General features: G+C 41.7%; 1 protein-coding gene across 1 annotated transcript; it reads right to left on the reverse strand.

Annotated features, from left to right (window-relative positions):
* Positions 1-1,516: 1,516 nt before the first annotated feature.
* LOC127434532 (tRNA (cytosine(38)-C(5))-methyltransferase-like) lies at positions 1,517-18,406 on the reverse strand. The gene is made up of 12 exons (XM_051687352.1): positions 18,391-18,406; positions 17,860-18,022; positions 16,178-16,243; positions 10,230-10,299; positions 10,012-10,095; positions 9,464-9,824; positions 6,848-6,941; positions 5,498-5,553; positions 2,734-2,858; positions 2,443-2,629; positions 2,255-2,372; positions 1,517-1,550 (listed from the first exon to the last, which is right to left on the reverse strand). Exons 1-12 carry the CDS (start codon positions 18,404-18,406, stop codon positions 1,517-1,519), a joined length of 1,374 nt encoding a protein of 457 aa, XP_051543312.1.
* Between the last annotated feature and the right edge of the window lie 470 nt (positions 18,407-18,876).

The following is an 18,876-nucleotide window of genomic DNA, read 5'->3' on the forward strand; positions in this document are numbered from 1 at the left end:
GCTGCATAGCCGCAGACCGGTCAGAGTGCCCATGCTCACCCCTATCCACCGCCAAAAGCACCAACAATGGGCACATGAGAGTCAAAACTGGACCATGGAGCAATGAAAGAAGGTGACCTGGTCTGACGAATCACATTTTCTTTTAGATCATGTGGACGACTGGGTGCGTGTGCATTGTTTACCTGGGGAAGAGATGGCAGCGGGATGCACCATGGGAAGAAGGCAGGACGGTGGAGGCAGTGTGATGCTCTGGGCAATGTTCTGCTGGGAAACATTGGATCCTGGCATTCATGTGGATGTTACTTTGACACGTACCACCTACCTAAAGATTGTTTCAGACCATGTACACCCCTTCATGGCAATGTTATTCCCTGATGGCAGTGTCCTCTTTCAGCAGATAATGCACCCTGCCACACTGCCAAAACTTTTCAGGAATGGATTGAAGAAAAATGACAAAGAGTTCAATGTGTTGACTTGGCCTCCAAATTCCACAAATCTCAATCCGATTGAGCATCTATGGGATGTGCTGGACCAACAAGTCCGATCCATGGAGGCCCCACCTCGCAAGTTACAGGACTTAAAGGATCTGTTGCTAACGTCTTGGTGCCAGATACCACAGTACACCTTCAGAGGGCTTGTGGAGTCCATGCCTTGATGGGTAAGAGCTGTTTTGGCGGCACGAGGGGGACTTACACGATATTAGGCAGGTGGTTTTAATGTTGTGGCTGATCGGTGTATATATATATGTATGCTTTGAATGTTGGTTTTGCATTTAAAAACAAGAGGTAAAAATGAGAAAACAGCTTTTGATGATTTGGACCTGACACAATCATATAGTAGGACTTGAAAGACAGCATATTTAAGTATAAATGAAATCCAGATAGCACTAATAAAAGTATAATTCTTTCAACTCTTTGTATTGCTAAGTATCATCAAAACTCAACAAACATTAAATATAAGAGAAACACTGTTGATGTTACTGATATGTGTTTGCTGTCATGATTGTTCTGAAACTCGAGATTCTTTTAACTCCAAATGATTTGTTGACATTGTATTTGTATTGTATTTGTCTCTAAAGTTGTTCAAACATAAAAGAGTTTGTTTCAGATGCTGTCAATAAGGCCCCATTTACACCTTGCATGTGTTTCATATGGATATTCTTTAGCTGGATTGCATTTACACCTTGCAGTTTAATGCGTCTATACTGTTAATCCCCTCCATAATTAATTACTCACATAGTTGCATCCAGTTAACAAAAATGCATTTGCATTTACACCTTTGAATGTGGTCAGAATCTGTCCCTGACCACCTCCAAATTTATTTGTAATAGAATCATACTTTACATACAAAAACTTACAGATTAGCAGTGAGGGTGTTGGTTTACCTGGTGGCTTGGATTCCCAGGACACTGTGAAGCCGCCACGACTGACCGTGTTATCAGAGTGGAACCAGAAGTACAAGGAATTGTGCGAGCTGAAGAGTTCGGCTGGGGCGGCAGTGCCACAGTATTTCCCAATCACATAGGCTGAGGCGCTTTCACCATCATGGACCTGCAAGAAATCGAAGTTGCAAGAGGCGCTGTTCTCGATGTCAAAGAAAGGGAATGTAATCCGCAGAATCTATAAAGAAGCAGAGGTCAGAATAATTAATTTCTTGTTTGCACTGATCTCAGGAAAGTACAAAAATCCAAAAATAAATCTAAAGAACTACTAATATAAGGGGGATCGGGGTCACACTTTTACTCAAGGTAATATTTCTTAGGATAGGTTTATTTTTTAGTTAATTTCTGTATAGGCACATTCCTTAAGATCTTGGCTACAAATAAGCTTTTGAACATTTCTACTGTTATTGCACAGGAAAAAAAGATAAAGCTCATTGAACAAAAGTTAATATTTTGTGACAACCTAGTCTAAATGTTTTTCATAATGGAACCTGCCATTATACAGCCTGTTATTGGCTTTTCAGCCTAATTTAAACAGTAAAGCAATTATAAAACACTAAGCAAATTCATGAAACAGCAAACATGATAAGCCATTGTTATGACTAACAAATATTATCATTAACGCATTTATATTTGTAATTGTAACATATAAAACTACTGCTTTAGAAAACACACACATGTGTGTATTTGGTCTTTTAACTCAAAACCTCATGGTTACAGAGAAATAGCCCTTGTGACAACTAGCCTGGGTCTTTCCTAATTCCTCATGGCCCTATTTTTAATTTCAACGACATGATGCATAACTGCACTAACCTTGCTAGGGTCAGTTCTGACAATCCAGGCACAGCTAATTTGGTGATCATAGTCACCAGTTCCAGTATTATTGGGGTACTGAAGGTCCCGGCTGGACATTCCAGAACTCCTCCACACTCTAACACAAACATGAGGTCATGAAGTCGCTACATGGAAAACACATACTATTTTGTGCATTAGACACACACCATGCTGTGGAGTTTGGCACTGCGGACCAGTCCATTGGGAAGGGCAGGTACATGTGTAGCCATTGATCCCATCAGTGCAGGTGCCTCTGTTCTGGCAGGGGTTACTAGAGCACTCTTTCACATTCTGATCACAATTCTGACCTGCCCAACCTGGGTCACAGCGACAGATGTACCCAGTGGCTGTATTCTGAGAATATAAACACAAGAAAAGCATTCATCAATATTTTCCAATTTGATGATGGAAACTAGAAGTTATAAGAAATCATTAGAGCTATAAGCCGGGACACTAACCTCACACTGGCCATTTACACAGGGTTTACTAGTGCCACAAATATCGCTGATCTGAGTACAGCCTGTAGGACCGTATCCATTAGCCACATAACCAGGTGGACAAGTGCAAGATGGGATAATACTTCCTGAAAGGAGGGAAAAAAATTAACCCATTTAGAACATAATTCAGAAATTATATTTAACTTTTATCTATTGAGTAGACAGAGAGACAGACAGACAAGTAGGTACATAGACAGACAGACAGTCAGAAGATAGACAGACAGGTAGGTTGGAAGATAGGTAGGTAGACAGAAAGGTAGGCTGGTAGACAGACAGACAGACAGACAGACAGACAGACAGACAGACAGATAGATGTCAAAGCTACCAATCCAGCGAGACTCTTAAAATCTTAATTTACTAGCAAGACTAACAGACAGCTTTGCTTCAATAAACCCATCTAATGCATCTCTCCATCTCTAGCTCTCTATCTTCATCTCTCCCAGAGAGAATATAATGAAACCTCAGCTCACACAAGCATCTGTTTCTCATTTCCAACATATTAGAGTGAAAAAACATGACTCGGCAGTGGTTTACAGGCCAGCTTGCACAAAAAACAGGACAACTGACCCATAAATGCTCAAGACTAACTAACAATAGACATATCTGATTTCCCAGCCCTCTTTAGAGGCAAAATATCGAACTAGAAGAGACACCGCCCAAGAAAATAAAGACCCTGCAGAACAACCCTACTGACTAGACCCTGAAGATTAAAATATTTATGGCGACAGTTTTTATTTTTACAAAGCAGATGAGGATGAGGATGTGAGTGAGACCTGGAGGACACTGTCTGCAGTGGAAAGAGCCCATAGTGTTGAGACAAGGAACCATGGGGGAGGTGGAGCTGTGACCATTACCCTGCCATCCTGGAGGAACCAAAATGACATAATTAACCACATGACATTTTATCCTAAGCAGCTTCTTTGAAATTATTGGACCATACCGGATGGAGGAAACATGATGCAACTGGGTGTTTTTTTGTGTGTGTGTGTGTGAATCACACTAAAAAGCTCTCCCATTGTAGAAAAATAGACTGATAACTATGGAGTATTACGTGTAAGAGCTGGTGTGTTTACACATGTGGCCCCGTTCTGACAGCCAAGAGGAGATCCTGCTAAGATTTGACACTCATTCACATCTACAGCACATGTAGAGAGAGAGAGAGAGAGAGAGAGAGAGAGAGAGAGAGAGAGAAGAGATTAATATCACATTAAAATATGCTGATGAATAAAAATGATGTGTTACAGACATACAGTTCTGTGTATGTCAACAAATAGAATGGCCCCACAGAGCCCGGATCTCAACATCGAGTTAGTCTGGGATTACATGAAGAGACAGAAGCAATTGAGACAGCCTAAATAGATAGAAGAACTGTGGCAAATTCTCCAAGATGCTTGGAATTTCTTATCTGCTAGCAACCTTGAAAAACTGGGTGCAAATGTACCTAGGAGAATTGGTGCTATTTTAAAGGTAAAGGGTGGTCAAGCCAAATAAGAATTCGTTTTTTTTATGTACTGCACTCTGTGAAGTTGATAGCATTATTTTTTGAAAACATCCTCCCTTTACTGCAATTTGCATACAGAGAGAGAGAGAAAAGGGAGAGAGAGAGAGAGAGAGAGAGAGAGAGAAAAACTTGCTCGCCGGTTCCCGGACACACTGTCGCCCGGTCCTCAACCGCTCCTTCGCCCTCAGGCGGACGACAGCTCGCTCCTCCCCCAGCGGATGGTAGCAGTTCCTCTGGCTCTCGGCAGCCGGCAGCGACCCCTCCGTCCCCATGTAGACAGCCGCGGCTGCTCTTTTGGCAGATGGCAGCGGCGAGGACTCCGCGACAGCGCATCCCTCCTCCCTCCCAGGTTTCGGCACCATTGTAACAGTTAAAGGATGGGCAAGGAGGAGGCGGGAACCGGCTGAACAGTAAATGTAACTTTTAATGACTTAAAATAACATAAAACATAAGAACACACAGACGCACATTTTGTGTGTGTGTGTGTGTGTGTGCGTGTGTGTGTGTGCGTGTGTGTGTGTGCGTGTGTGTGTGTGTGTGTGAATCACACTAAAAAGCTCTCCCATTGTAGACACACATGCAGTGCACCCTCACAGCCCAGCCATGCCCTCCTCCTCATCACAGATAGGCCATTAATCACATGATGAGCAATAAGGCTTGAGTGAATTTGATGATTATCCTGTGCTATGGTCTGAACCTTTGACTCAAGTGTAGTTACTCTGGTGTTGAGTTGATTCAGCTGGTTTGTGATATCTGGAGATGGGCCGCTATTCTTTATGTTATCAATGTCAGCTTTGTTAATTTTGATCTGGAACAGTTGCACTCGCATAAGCTTCAATGAAACTTTTACCAGTTGCGGAGTTATTTTAAACAAAACAAAACAAACAAAACCCTAAAAGCGAACAAAAAACAACAAAACAAACAAACAAACAAACAAACAAAAAAACAATACTGAACAAAAGCAAAAAGCAAACAAAAACAACACACACAAAAAATGAAACAAAACTTCATAGTATTAAAAGATTTAAAAGAACTTGAACCACAAAATATTTTCTAGCCTAAATTAGTTCGAAATTTTCTGTAAGGAAAAAACATTGACTATCAAGAGCCTTATGAACCGACTGATCTGTCAAAACTTTTAAATGCACTTCAACAAAAAGGTTTCCAATAGGTTCCACAATATCAAACGTTCAGTGTCCTTCAAGAATTTCGAAATATACATACTGGTCATTGCTGATGTCCCTTTTTTGCCAGTCATGTGGTTGACCACTGTAGTCACCCTGAAATCCAGAGAGGATGAGGAGAAGGATGAAGGGCCAGGAGAAATTTAGCATCCAAGCCATGCTGAGAGAGCTCATCCAAGGACACTCATCAGACACTGTACTGCACCTTCACACCAAGATCTGTTTAAAGCCCAACCAGCAGATGCACTTTGACCCTGAGCTGTCCCAACACCAATGAATTTCCCAAAAATCACTCAAAAAGAACAAGTAGGTGGCAATAGGGCATTTAAGTCCATTTTTTCACTTTATTGGGTGACGGTCAGGGGCTGTCACATGTTTTTGGAGATCAGTAACCAAAGTTAAGGCTGTGAAAATTCTGCTTTTATATCAGAAGTCAGAGCTCATTTTACTCTGAATATGAACAGCTTCATAGTGCATGACCGGTTGCATTAAAACTGATATAATGTGTTATTTAACGTTGCAATACATTTTAATCTAGATTTTTCTCTGTCTTCTGTACAGTTATACCGTACAAGAAATAGTATAGCTTGGATAGAGTACAAGCCAAATATTTGAACACACCTGACTGAATGCAAGTTTCTTATGATCTTAAAGACCTTTTGATCTAAAGGCCAGTACTTAAATGCATTAAATAAATTTTTAGAGAAATATAAATAGTACCCATGCATGACTTTCTTTACAAACTAAAAGTCTGACTTTTTAATGAATGAGATGGACCAAATAGTGCAGGAATGCAGCCAAAAAGTGGCCAGCAAACATGGAAACTCCTTCAATTAATCTATTTGATAGTGTTTTTTTTTGTTTGTTTTTTTTTTTGCTCTTTTCTTTTTCTGTTTTTGCTTTTGGAAAGGCACTATATAAATAAAACTTGCAATTACAGTATTTACTATTAATCTCTAATCTATAAGGGCAAAGCTACTTTAAAGAAGTTCATATAACTTTGATTGCGCACTATTTTTTGGTCATGACATAATTCCCATCCTTCCATCTTTTTAGTTATTTTATAGTTTTTTTTTTTTTAAAAATTTTTTTTATATACTGATGACTTTAGTTATATTTTAAAATGTGGACAATAGTAATAATAAAAAAAGAACATTTTTCTAAATGTTTAAGTTGTACTGTATTTTGAGGTAGTAAAATAAAACATTTTACTATAAAAAAAAAATAAAAAAAAAAAAAACATTTTATTTATATGTTCAAATATGACAGAAAATATAATCATATATAAAATATACTGTTTATACATAATAGAAAGTCCCGTGTAATTAGTTCCTCTGCACATGGTAACACGGCATCGTCCTTTTCAGCTCAAAATTTAAAATATTATGACATCATGAGCTGGAAGAGATTTGAAACCACGTGAACGTTCAGGCTGTTCCCCAGTTCACGGTACTGCTGGTTAACAGAAATGTGCTTTGGAAAGGCTGAAACATACAAAATAGAAATGCATGTTAAAAAAAGTCCACTGCCTGCATAGGTAGCTGCCTTCAAAGGCAGCATTCTATTATAACTGCAAAAGAAAAGACAGTAAGTAATTGATTTAGAATGCTCTACATAGGCATCAACATCAAAAAAGACATTGTCATGTAAAATGCACAGGAGACTCAACTCACAATTGATAGAACAGAGTTCAATAGTTTCCAATTAGCATGTTGTTCAGCTAATTCAATGACACTACCTCAGTAAACCTTCGATTTTTGATTAGATTGAACTATTTTTAAATCAACATTTTATGGTATTGAGAAAATTATATTTACAATCGACATTTCTCTCTGTTCGTCCTCAAACTTGAATGGAATTTTTCACAGAGCTAATCGTAATCAGCTCACTTGGTTTTGGTAGAGAGCCAGTGGGGCTGTCTGTACTGCAGAAAGTATGTGCGTGCATGTGTTAAATTATTAAAGTAAAGAGGGGCAGGATCACTCTAATCTTCACTCCTTGTCTTCACATTGGTCTTGTCTGTAAAGTCCTCTAACCGCTCAAAAACCATTACAAAATGATCAAGACCAAAGCTTCTTAACTTTAAACCCTTCTGCTATTGTCAATAAAATGATCAGCTCGGAGGCAAAGGCAGAACCTTCCTAAAATTCCTCACATTAAGAAAAACCAACCGAATTTTTGACTTTAGTATGCTAAACAGCCTATTACTCAGTCTAAACATAAAGGCTGAATACATATATGTATGTATGTATGTATGTATATACATACATACATATATTTCACAAAAACATTTATCTTAAAACGGTTATGTATATCTTCAGCTTTAGTGTGTCAATAGGAAATATAAATGTTAGACTCACAAACATTATTTTTGCAAATAGAAAATATTAGAATAGAAGAACAGGGAGCCCTGCAACAGATAGTATGGCCCCCACAGACTCCCTACTGAACATCAAGTCAGTCTGGGATTAAATGAAGAGATAGAAGCAATTGAGACAGCCTAAACAGACAGAAGAACTGTGGCAAATTCTCCAAGAAGCTTGGAACATCCTATCTGCCAACAACCAAGAAAAACTGTGTCCATGAGTACCTAGGAGAATTTGTGCTGTTTTGAAGGCAAAGGTGGTCACATCAAATATTGATTTAGCTTTTTTGTCTTTACTGGACTTGGCATGACATTAATTGATAAATGAAAACTATTTATGGCATTATTTTTGAATAATCATTACTATGCAACATTTTTCACCAGTGCCTAAAACAGATGTGGATGACTTCTTTCTTCTGCAGAACACAAATGAAGATTTTTAGAAGAATATATCAGCTCTGTAGGTCCATACAATGCAAGTGAATGGTGGCCAGAACTCAGATGGTCCAAAAAAAGACAAACGCAGCATAAAAGTAATCCATATGACTCCAGTTGTTCAACTGATATCTTCTGAAGTGATATGATAGATGTGGGTGAGAAACAGATCAATATTTAAGTCTTTTTTTTACTATAAATCTCCACCTTTGACCAGTCCCAACTAGTAAGTGGCTGAATGTGAAAGTGAAAGTCACTCCCAAACCAGAATATGGAAGTAAAAGTGAAAGTGGAGATTTACAGTAAAAAAGGACTTAAAAATGGATCTATTTCTCACCCTCAACTATTATATTTCTTCTGAAGATATGGATTTAACCACTGTAGTACTTTATACTTCCTATATATGCTTTTTGGACCTTCAAAGTTCTGGTCACCATTCACGTGCATTGTATGGGCCTACAGAGCTGAGATATTCTTCTAAAAATCTTTGTGTTTTGCAGAAGAAAGAAAGTCATACATCATCTGGGATGGCATGAGGGTGAGTAAATGATGATTAGAATTTTCATTTTTGGGTGAGCAGTCCCCTTAACAATTATTGAAAACTACACAATACTGTACATTTATAATGGAGGGATGGAAAATGTGTAGAATTTTGTGACCTCAGTTCGAATTCTATGGAAAAATGTGCATCTGCAGAATCACGCAGATTTCGATAGAATTTTAATTTACCTGTCATTCACAAAGTTCTACATATTCCCCACCACTTGCATCTTCATTTATTTAATACTTTGGCTCATCATAAGTTCACCACTTTGCCTGATCCTTGGAAGAGGTAAATATTATGATAATGGTAAACGTGTTTGGCTTGCTGTCCAAGGAGAGGGAGAGCTCAAATGAGAGAGAAGGCCTGATCTTAGATACCCCCTCCCCCCATTTGTTTATTAACTAATGGATGATGAGAATAGGTGGAGTTGGGAAGGTGGAGGGTTGCCAGAAGCAATGAGTGCTGGGAGAGAGGTGAGCTCTGCTTATCTATGTTTTTGCGTAATTGATTAATAGGATCAGATTAGTAGGCTACTCCCGAACCTTAGTTTTCTACTAACTATTATTGTGTAGTGCTTTGTTTAACACATCTTGCAATATTGAAATCCATTGTGGATAAATTTCTCCCTCAGTCAGTGCAGAAAATGCTTAAAAAATGTGCACATTCCATGATGGCACAATAGGTTATGGAGCTGTAGGTCACACACCATTTTGTAAAGCAGCCTGATCTCCTGTTGCTGGGCTGAACTATATCTATTAGTAGAGCGTATCTCAGCAGAGATTTGGGAGGCAGCAGATACTGATCCATGTTCTCTTTCTCATCCTGCAGGAAGTCCTGCAGCCTCTGGACTGTCTCTTGTCTATCCTGGTTCCTCTTCCGTTCCAACTCTTGTTCCGTCTCAAGCTTAAAAATGATAGTCCCAGTCTTTTCTCTCTGAGACTCAGTTGGTGAAGGGTCATTGTTTGGAAGAGCTGAATTATCTGACGTTTCACTAAAGGTTGATTTGGGGAAACCCTCTATAATCTGCCAAAAAGATGATAAACATCCTTTGCAGAACAGAAATAACAACAAAACTTAAAGAAATAACTTATTTTTGCATGTTCATACAACATATCAGCTTTTAAACACTTTAATTAATTTGCATGCATGTTCAAAACAGTAAATTTGATGCCATTTTAAACCAGTGCAACCCAATGTAAAATAACAGTACCCCTATTGATGAATGAAACAAGAAGGATTCTGGTGGTCTCTTTGCAATAAGAAAATATCTGAGCTTAGAATTTGGTATCCCAAGCTGTGGCAATAGAAACAAGAGAGGAATACAAAAGATTTTATAAAACAAAGAACTAGTTTTTAAGAGTTAATGGGTTTTTAAAGAGTTAGTAGCATCCAAGAGTGCTACTTGTTCAAGTAAAATGACATGCTTACAGATGTTGGTGAGATCAGAAACTCCTGAAAGCTGTAGATACATTCTCTCAGTGTCTTAACCAAAGCATCCCTGTAGATTTAAAGATCAGATAAAATAAATAAATAAATAAATAAAATAAAATAAAAAAATTAAAAAAATCAAATGAAAAAAAAAAGTTTAGTATTTCTTCTCTTTTAGCTACAGAGCCCCTTAGAGGACATTGGTTTGCGTTCACAATAATTTAGCGTATTCTCACAAAAATTGCCATTGTTTTACTACAGTAAACATATTATAACCATGATATTTGTAGTGAAACCATAGTAATAATAATTTTGTGGTTATTATGGTTTTGCTACAAATACCATAGTTTAACTATGGTTACTGTAGTAAAATCATGGCTTTACTATAGTAGTATCCATGAGAGTTCCATGTTTTTGTGGCAGAAATATGGTTGTAATATTATAGTAACCATGTTTTGTTTTTTGTTCTTTTGTTGATTCTATGGTTTTAGTATTGTAATACTGTAGTAACTGTGACTGAGTAACCATGTTTTTTTTTTTGTTTTTTTTTGTGTGTGTGTGGAAACAATAGTTTTAATATAGTGATATTGTTGACTGTAGTAACCAATAGTTCCCCTTCTGTCACTCACGTGACGTTGTGTCGATGTAGTGACACTAGGGGTTGCTCTTGAGAGCCCCAAACACCTCAGATTTTTGAGAAAATGCCAATGAGAATTGGCGAGTGGCATTTGCATGCCACTCCCCCAGACATACGGGTATAAAAAGGAGCTGGCTCGCAACCACTCATTCAGATTTTTTCTTCGGAGCTGAGAACTGAACACTACTGCTGTTCCATTCACCTCTTAAGAAGCGTATGCTGTTGGATATATGGCGCATTTCCAGCGGCTTTCTCTCCTTCTGCATGACGAGTGCAGATTTCACCCCTGGGCGCTTCGACAGCGCTAAAAGAGTGTATATTCCTGCTAAAGAGTATATTTTCTCTATTAAAGCACACACATTGATGTTGAACGTCTTTTTAAAGACGCGTCTTTATAAAGATGCCTTTCTGTCTTTGTGTGATACCTGGATGCGGTCGCTATCTCTCCGCTTCCGACGGCCACAGGCGCTGCCTCACATGTCTGGGCAGTGACCACACTGAGGCAGCGTTCTTGGATGGTTCATGTTCTCATTGCGAGAATATGACCATGGCAATGTTGCGGTCGCAGCTTTCCTTTTTCCAGGGGAAAGCCACTCTAGCCGCCCCCTGTGCCTCGCCTTTTACCTCCGGGTACGAGGCCGGCCCGGCTGGCGCTGGAGGCAATTTGGGGGCTTCAATGGGTGTGGCTCCACCGGGTAAATCCCTGTGGACCTCCCATTCTCCAGCACGCTCATTTGCTTCCGGCGAGTTCCGAGAGGAGACCAGATCACCTCAGGGCCAGCTTAGTGTCCCTTTCGGAGCTCCTGAGTGGGATGAATGCATGATCGCTGCATCGGAGAGCGTACTGGCAATGTTAGACCACCTTCAGGTCGGCCCGCCCAGTCTGAGGCTGATGGCGAGATGACCGCCATGCTTGCCTGGGCCGCTGCATGTGTCGGGTTGGAGTGGAAACTTCCACCCTCCCCTGAGCTCTCGTGGCTAGATGATTGGTTCCTGGGTTCGGGGCGCTGCTCACAGCCATAGACCCCCCCCACCTGGTCCCTTTCTTCCCGGAAGTGCACAACGAGCTGATGAGGTCGTGGTGATCTGCCCGAAACTGACCTCCCAGCTCGTCTGCTCTCACTACCCTCGATGGCAGGGCGGCCCACGGGTATACGGAGGTCCCTCAGGTGGATAAGGCGGTTGCGGTGCACCTGTGCCCGGCACTCCCTTCCAAGGCCTGTAGGACAACATCGTCTCTGACAGCCAAAGCCTACAGTGCCGCTGGTCAGGCTGCCTCTGCCCTGCATGCCATGGCCCTCCTGCAAGTACACCAGGACAAGGCACTAAAGGAACTCGGATTCAGTTCGGCAGGTGCCCGACCCAGTTCAGCGGCGTACACTTCACTTTGGTGAGGGGCGAGAATGCCGCCACCTTGCGCGCGAAGATCACAACCCTTCTGCGGAAGGGCGCGATAGAGTCTGTCCCTCCAGCTGAGATGAAGAAAGGGTTTTACAGCCCTTACTTCATCGTACCGAAGAAAGGCGGTGGGTTGCAGCCAATCTTGGACCTGTGAGTTCTGAACCAGGCCTTACACAGACTCCCGTTCAAGATGCTGATGCCAAAGCACATTTTGGAATGTGTCCGGCATCAAGAATGGTTCGCGGCGGTAGACCTGAAGGACTCGTACTTTCACATCTCGGTTCTACCTCGACACAAACCCTTCCTACGGTTTGCTTTCGACGGCCGGGTGTATCAGTACAAGGTCCTCCCCTTTGGCCTGTCCCTGTCCCCTCGCATCTTAATGAAAGTCGCAGAGGCAGCTTTTGCCCCGTTAAAGGAAGTGGGTGTCCGCATACTCAACTACCTCAATGACTGGCTTATTCTAGCTCACTCTCAAGAGTTGCTATGCGCACACAGGGACCTCGTGCTCAGATACCTCAGCCAGCTAGGGCTTTGGGTCAACTGGGAAAAGAGCAAGCTCTCCTCGGTTCAGAGCATCTCTTTTCTCGGCATGGAGTTAGACTCAGTCTCTGATAGCGTGCCTCATGAGCGAGCGTGCACGGTCGGTGCTAAACTGCCTGAAGTCATTCAAGCAGAGAACAGCAGTTTCACTGAAACAATTTCAGAGGCTTCTGGGGCATATGGCATCCTCGGTGCCGGTCACACTACAAGGGTTGATGCATATGAGACCGCTTCAGCACTGGCTTCAGACTCGAGTCCCGAGATGGGCATGGTGCCAAGGCACACATCGCGTGGACATCACACCGAACTGCCGCCACTTGTTCAGCTCTTGGACAGACCTTGCATTCATTATGACAGATGCCTCCAAGCAAAGCTGGGGTGCCATGTGCAATGGGCACACAGCCGCTGGCTCCTGGACAGGACCGTGACTGTGTTGGCACATCAACTGCCTCGAGTTGCTGGCAGTATTGCTCACCCTGCAGAGGCTTTTGCCATTGGACCATGTGTTGGTCCAGATGGACAACACAGTGACAGTGGCATATATAAATATAAATCCTCTCCTCCTATGTAGTCAGTGGTGACTGAGGTCGCTGCGGGCCACTCACATCCCGGGCAACCTCAATGCCACAGCGGACATGCTGTCATGGCAGGTGACGCTCAGGAGAGAGTGGAGACTCCACCCCCAGGTGGTCCAGCTGATTTGGAGTCGGTTCGGCAAAGCACAAGTAGACCTATTTGCCTCCCAAGAAACCTCCCACTGCCCGCTCTGGTATTCTCCAATGGGGGCCCCCCTTGGCCCAAACGTGCTGGCACAGAGCTGGCCCCGGGGGCTGCGCAAGTATGTATTCCCCTCAGTGAGCCCACTTGCACAGACCCTGTGCAAGGTCAGGGAGGACGAGGAGCAGGTCACCCTCGTGGCCCCTTATTGGCCCACCCAGACTTGGTTCTCAGACCTCACGCTCCTCGTGACAGTCCCTCCCTGGCGAATTCCCCTGAGGAAGGACCTTCTTTCTCAGAGACGGGGCACTATCTGGCACCCACGCCCAGACCTCTGGAACCTCCACGTCTGGCCCTTGGACGGGACACGGAAGATCTAAGTGGCCTACCACCAGTAGTGGTAGACACGATCACTCAGGCCAGAGCTCCCTCCACGAGGCAGCTTAATACACTGAAGTGGTGTCGGTTCGCGAATTGGTGTTCTTCCCGAGCTGAAGACCCTCAGAGATGCGCTAGTGCTTTCCTTCCTGCAGGAGAGGCTGGAGGAACAGCTGTCTCCCTCCACCTTGAAGGTGTATGTGACCGCCATAGCGGCACACCACGATACAGTGGACGGTAAGTCCTTAGGGAGGCACGACCTGATCATCAGGTTCCTGAGAGGTGCCCAGAGGCTGAATCCTCCTAGGCCACACCTGTTCCCTTCATAGGATCTCTCCGTGGTCCTCCTGGGCCTTTGCGGAGCCCCATTTGAGCTGCTAGAGTCAGTCGAGTTGAAAGCCCTCTCCTTGAAGATGGGCCTCCTGATTGCACTCACCTCCATCAAGAGGGTCGAGGACCTGCAAGCGTTCCCCGTCAGCAATACCTGCCTGGAGTTCTGTCCGGGTGACTCTCACGTAATCCTGAGACCCCGGCCGGGCTATGTGCCCAAGGTTCCCACAACCCCCTTCAGGGATCAGGTGGTGAACCTGCAAGCGCTGCCCCAGGAGGAGGCAGACCCAGCCCTGTCGGTGCTGTGTCCAGTGCGTACTTTGCACATCTACTTGGATCACACGCAGAGCTTTAGACGCTCTGAGAAGCTCTTTGTCTGCTTTGGCGGACAGCGGAAAGGGAGCACTGTCTCCAAACAGAGGCTTGCCCACTGGACCGTGGATGCCATCGCTATGGCATACCAGGCCCAGGCTGTGCTCGCCCCTTCGGGAATACGAGCACACTCCACAAGGAGTCTGGCATCCTCGTGGGCACTGGCCCATGGCACCTCTCTAGCAGACATCTGCAGGGCAGCGGGCTGGGTGACACCCAATACCTTCATGAGATTTTATAATCTCCTGGTTGAGCTGGTTTCGTCCCGTGTTCTGTCAGGTACGAACAGGTAAGTTCGGGAATACGGACAGCTGGCCGGGTGTACCGCTTGTGTATAGCGCCTTTCCCCTCCAAAGAGGCGAAGATGTGCACTTCTTTTCCCAGGCGAGTTCACGAACCCATGAACCCTGGATGTCCTTCCTTCCTAGCCCTGTGGCTCACGAATTCAGCGGAGGAATTCACAGCCGGAACCAGTATGTGTGCTAATATGCCCTTACTGATGTATGTGCTCCACAGGTGCCGGTTACTCCGGTAACCCCCTGTGATGTATTTTCCGCAGTACGGTCTCCCTATCGGCAGACCTGTGTCTCCCTTCGACAGAGCCCTCTCTGTCCCGGTTGCCATGTTTGTAGAGCTCCTCCCCTTTCAGGCAGGACCTACCACCTGACGTGCTTGCCACATGTTACCTCCCCTCCGGGCAGGATGTGGTCTCCGCGGGGTCTTTTCCCCCTGAAAGAATAGGATAGGAAAAGAACACTTTCCCCGGTGCATATATTGAGAATTAAAATGGCCCCAGCCGAATAACTGAATACTCTGTGGAGAGAAAACTTAGAGAGAAAAGGGAAGGGAAGCTGGCTGCTTCCATACTAGATACGTCTCTACCCCCTGAAATTATGGTTTTATTATTGTAATCTTGTGGTAACAATGACTGTAGTTGGCTAACATAGTTTTTCTTTTTTTTTTTTTTTTTTTTTTTTTTTTTTTTTGTGGTAACCATTATGTTAATATATTAATATTGAAGTTACAATGAAAAGTAACCATGGGTCTTTGGCAGAAACTGTGGTTTTTAATACAGTATTGCCTACTGTATCCATTTAGTAACCATGGTTTTACTACAGATTAACTATGGTTAATCTTGTGGTTACTATGGTTTTACTGCAAATACCATGGTTAAACAACAACAGTAAACATAGTTAAACAATAGTATTTATGGTAAACCATAATAACCACAAAACTATGAAATTTTTCATTTTCCCGTATTAATACTATGGTTTCACTTCGAATATCATAGTATATTAAAATATGGTTACTGTAGTAAAACGACGCAAAACTCATTGCAAGGGAACACAAACTATTGCAAGGAAATGAAAAACGTGTTTGAAGGTGACAGTGGTACAGAAATTTTACAATTCGCCTTTAAAGAGAGTTTGATACAAACCGTTGGCATGATTCTTATTAACACAATCCATGGTAACAGCACAACAGAGAGCAAATTCATGACCCCATTGGCTCAAGGCCACGTAACCATGGCGATCCCCCTCTGTAAAGGCTCTTGTGCCTTCCTGGTTACCTTGCAGCAGAGGTCTTGAAGCCCTTCACATTCCTCAGCAGAATGAAGCGTGGACACTTGCCGAGCCTGTGGGAGAAAGAAAGAAACATTCTTTCACAAAAAGATCAGGAAAAACAAATCTGGCAGAGCCAGTAAAGAAAACAATGGACCTGAGAAGGGGCGAACAGAAGGAGAGAAAAAGAGAGAGGAAGCAATTCTTCATTCATTTGTTAGTCATGAATTAATAATGTCAGATGTGCAAAAATAAAATGTACATTGCCAGGAAATATGGCTTGTCCATAGGAAGTAATACTAAAGGATTAGTTCACCCTAAAATGAAATTTATATCATTATTTACTCACCCTAATGTCATTCTAAACCTGTTTGCTTATATTTTTTTAGTAGAACAATGAAGTAGCAGTTTTTGAAGAATCATTATGCAGCTCTTGCCATGCAAAAAAAAATATAAATAAAATAAATAATAACAAATAAAGTCCATTTGACACTTACGCTAAATTCCAAGTCTTCATATTATAGCTTTTGTGAAAAACGGCTTAAAATTCGGCCTGTCCCACACACAAACCTACCTCGTATAGTTTCAGAAGACCTGAAATACACTGCACGAGTTGTATGAACTACTTTAATGATAGGGTACAATGGGTCTAAAGGCACACCTTAAAGGAATATTCTGGGTTCAATACAAATTAAGCTCAATCGACAGCATTTGTGGCATAACATTAATTACCACAAAATAAATTTTGTCTTGCCCCTCCTTTTCTTTATAAAAGCACAAATCTGGGTTCCAGTGAGGAACTTATAATGGAAGCGAATGGGGCCAATTTTTAAACATTAAAATACTCACTTTTTCAAAAGCATAGCCACAAGACATAAACAATATGCACATAAACAATTTTAGCGTGATAAAATCCCTTACCAACCTCTTCTGTGTAAAATTATAGCCAATTTTACAACTTTGTTGCCATGACAATAGTCAACAAACCCTAAAATGAAACAAATTAATGTAAATGTAAGTGTATAATTACATTTTAATCCTCTGAAAATTGGCCTCATTCACTTCTATTGTAAGTGCATTACTGAAACAGAAAAGACAAACACAAAAATTATTTTGTGGTAGTCAAATTTATGCCACAAATGCCGATGACTGAACTTGTATTGAACGCGGAATATTCCCAATGATTATAAAGTGTATTATAAAATTTATCAAGATTCAAGAAATACATTCATTTATATAGAATATTGAACATAATTGTGTGGAAAAATTGTTTGGTTGTTTTGAATAAAATTCTTTTTTTTATTTTATTTTTTTTTTTAAAGGTCATGATAGGGCCTTTTACCACACAGCTGAGGTAAAAGGCTCCTTCACTTGGGATAAAAGGTCTCCAAGGGGGTTATATTGATATAGATACTGGATAGTTGTAGGGCACAATTTGTAAACTGAAGCAAATACTTTTAAAGGGATAGTTCACCCAAAAATGAAAATTCTCTCATTATTAACTTCCCAGATGTGCATGACTTTCTTTCTTCTGAAGAACACAAATGGAGATTTTTTCAGCTCTGTAGGTCCATACAATGCAAGTGAAACAGCAATATGCTTTTTGTTTTTTAATAACAAATTAAGACAATTCTTATTCAAAATTACCACTTCAGAAAAGGGTGCATAATTTCTTGTTAATCTTAATCACATTGGACATTCCATTAAAAAAATCTCCATTGTGACTGGATCAGTCAATGAGAGCCCACTGTGAACATTTGTCATATGAAATCTATTCATATTGTGTTTGTAGATTTCATTGGCTGTTGTGTTTCCATCCAAAGCAGCCACAACTTCAGCTGAAACTGAGCTCTCTGAAAGAAACATACACATTCATCATAAATTGTGTCTAAACTCTTGAGAGATTAGCTGGTCGAGTCACAGCACAAATCCATTCTTTTTGTCTGATAAGCAGACAGTGTGTGAACCTATAATATTATATTAATAAAGGAAATGCTTTGTAAACGTTCAGTATATCTGAGTGACTCTGAGAGAGAGAGAGAGAGAGAGAGAGAGAGAGAGAGAGAGAGAGAGAGAGAGAGAGAGAGAGAGAGAGAGAGAGAGAGATGGTAGCTGGTTTCTAGCTGGTCCAATCTTGGAGACCAGCTTTCAGCTTGTCATACCAGCTCAAGGTGGTCAAGCTGGTTTTTGGAACATGGTAGCTGATCAGCTAAGGACCAGCCTGGACCAGCTACCATGTTCCAAAACACAGCTACCAGTTTAAGCTGGATTTTCCAGCAGAGGGTAATTGAATAAGTAACTGAAATTACTTATCAATTAAACAATTTAAAAAAAAAAGAAAGATTATGTCTAAGTGACCATGATCTAGTGATAGAGCGAGGAAGACATCACAGGTCCTGGTTACCGAGAGAGCAGAGGATATGCAGACAGTGTGATACAAACCAAACAGAAGATGAGATACACTTCCTTTTTATTTGCCCAAAGTACCACACTGTCAGAGAAACATTCTTTAACCAATCTGAAACATTTCAGCATTTATTCCATAAACTGTCTGATACAGAGTAACTCACATATGTACTTGGAGAAGATGACAACACAACCACAATAGTTGCTAAATACTGTATGTTTCTGCCATTCACAATATAAGAAATAGTTAAGTCCAGTCTTCTTCTTCTTCTTCTTCTTCTTCTTCTTCTTCTTCATAATA

This window comes from Myxocyprinus asiaticus, chromosome 44 (genome assembly GCF_019703515.2).
Source record: "Myxocyprinus asiaticus isolate MX2 ecotype Aquarium Trade chromosome 44, UBuf_Myxa_2, whole genome shotgun sequence".
NCBI classification, from domain to species: Eukaryota; Metazoa; Chordata; class Actinopteri; order Cypriniformes; family Catostomidae; genus Myxocyprinus; species Myxocyprinus asiaticus.

Excerpts from the sequence above, each read along its gene's own strand:
- LOC127434532 (XM_051687352.1), bottom strand. Across the intron at positions 9,825-10,011 it reads TGTTTCATTCATCAATAGGG|ATTATAGAGGGTTTCCCCAA; the intron begins GTACTGTTATTT and ends TCTTTTTGGCAG. Across the intron at positions 2,630-2,733 it reads GTGTAAATGGCCAGTGTGAG|AATACAGCCACTGGGTACAT; the intron begins GTTAGTGTCCCG and ends TTATATTCTCAG.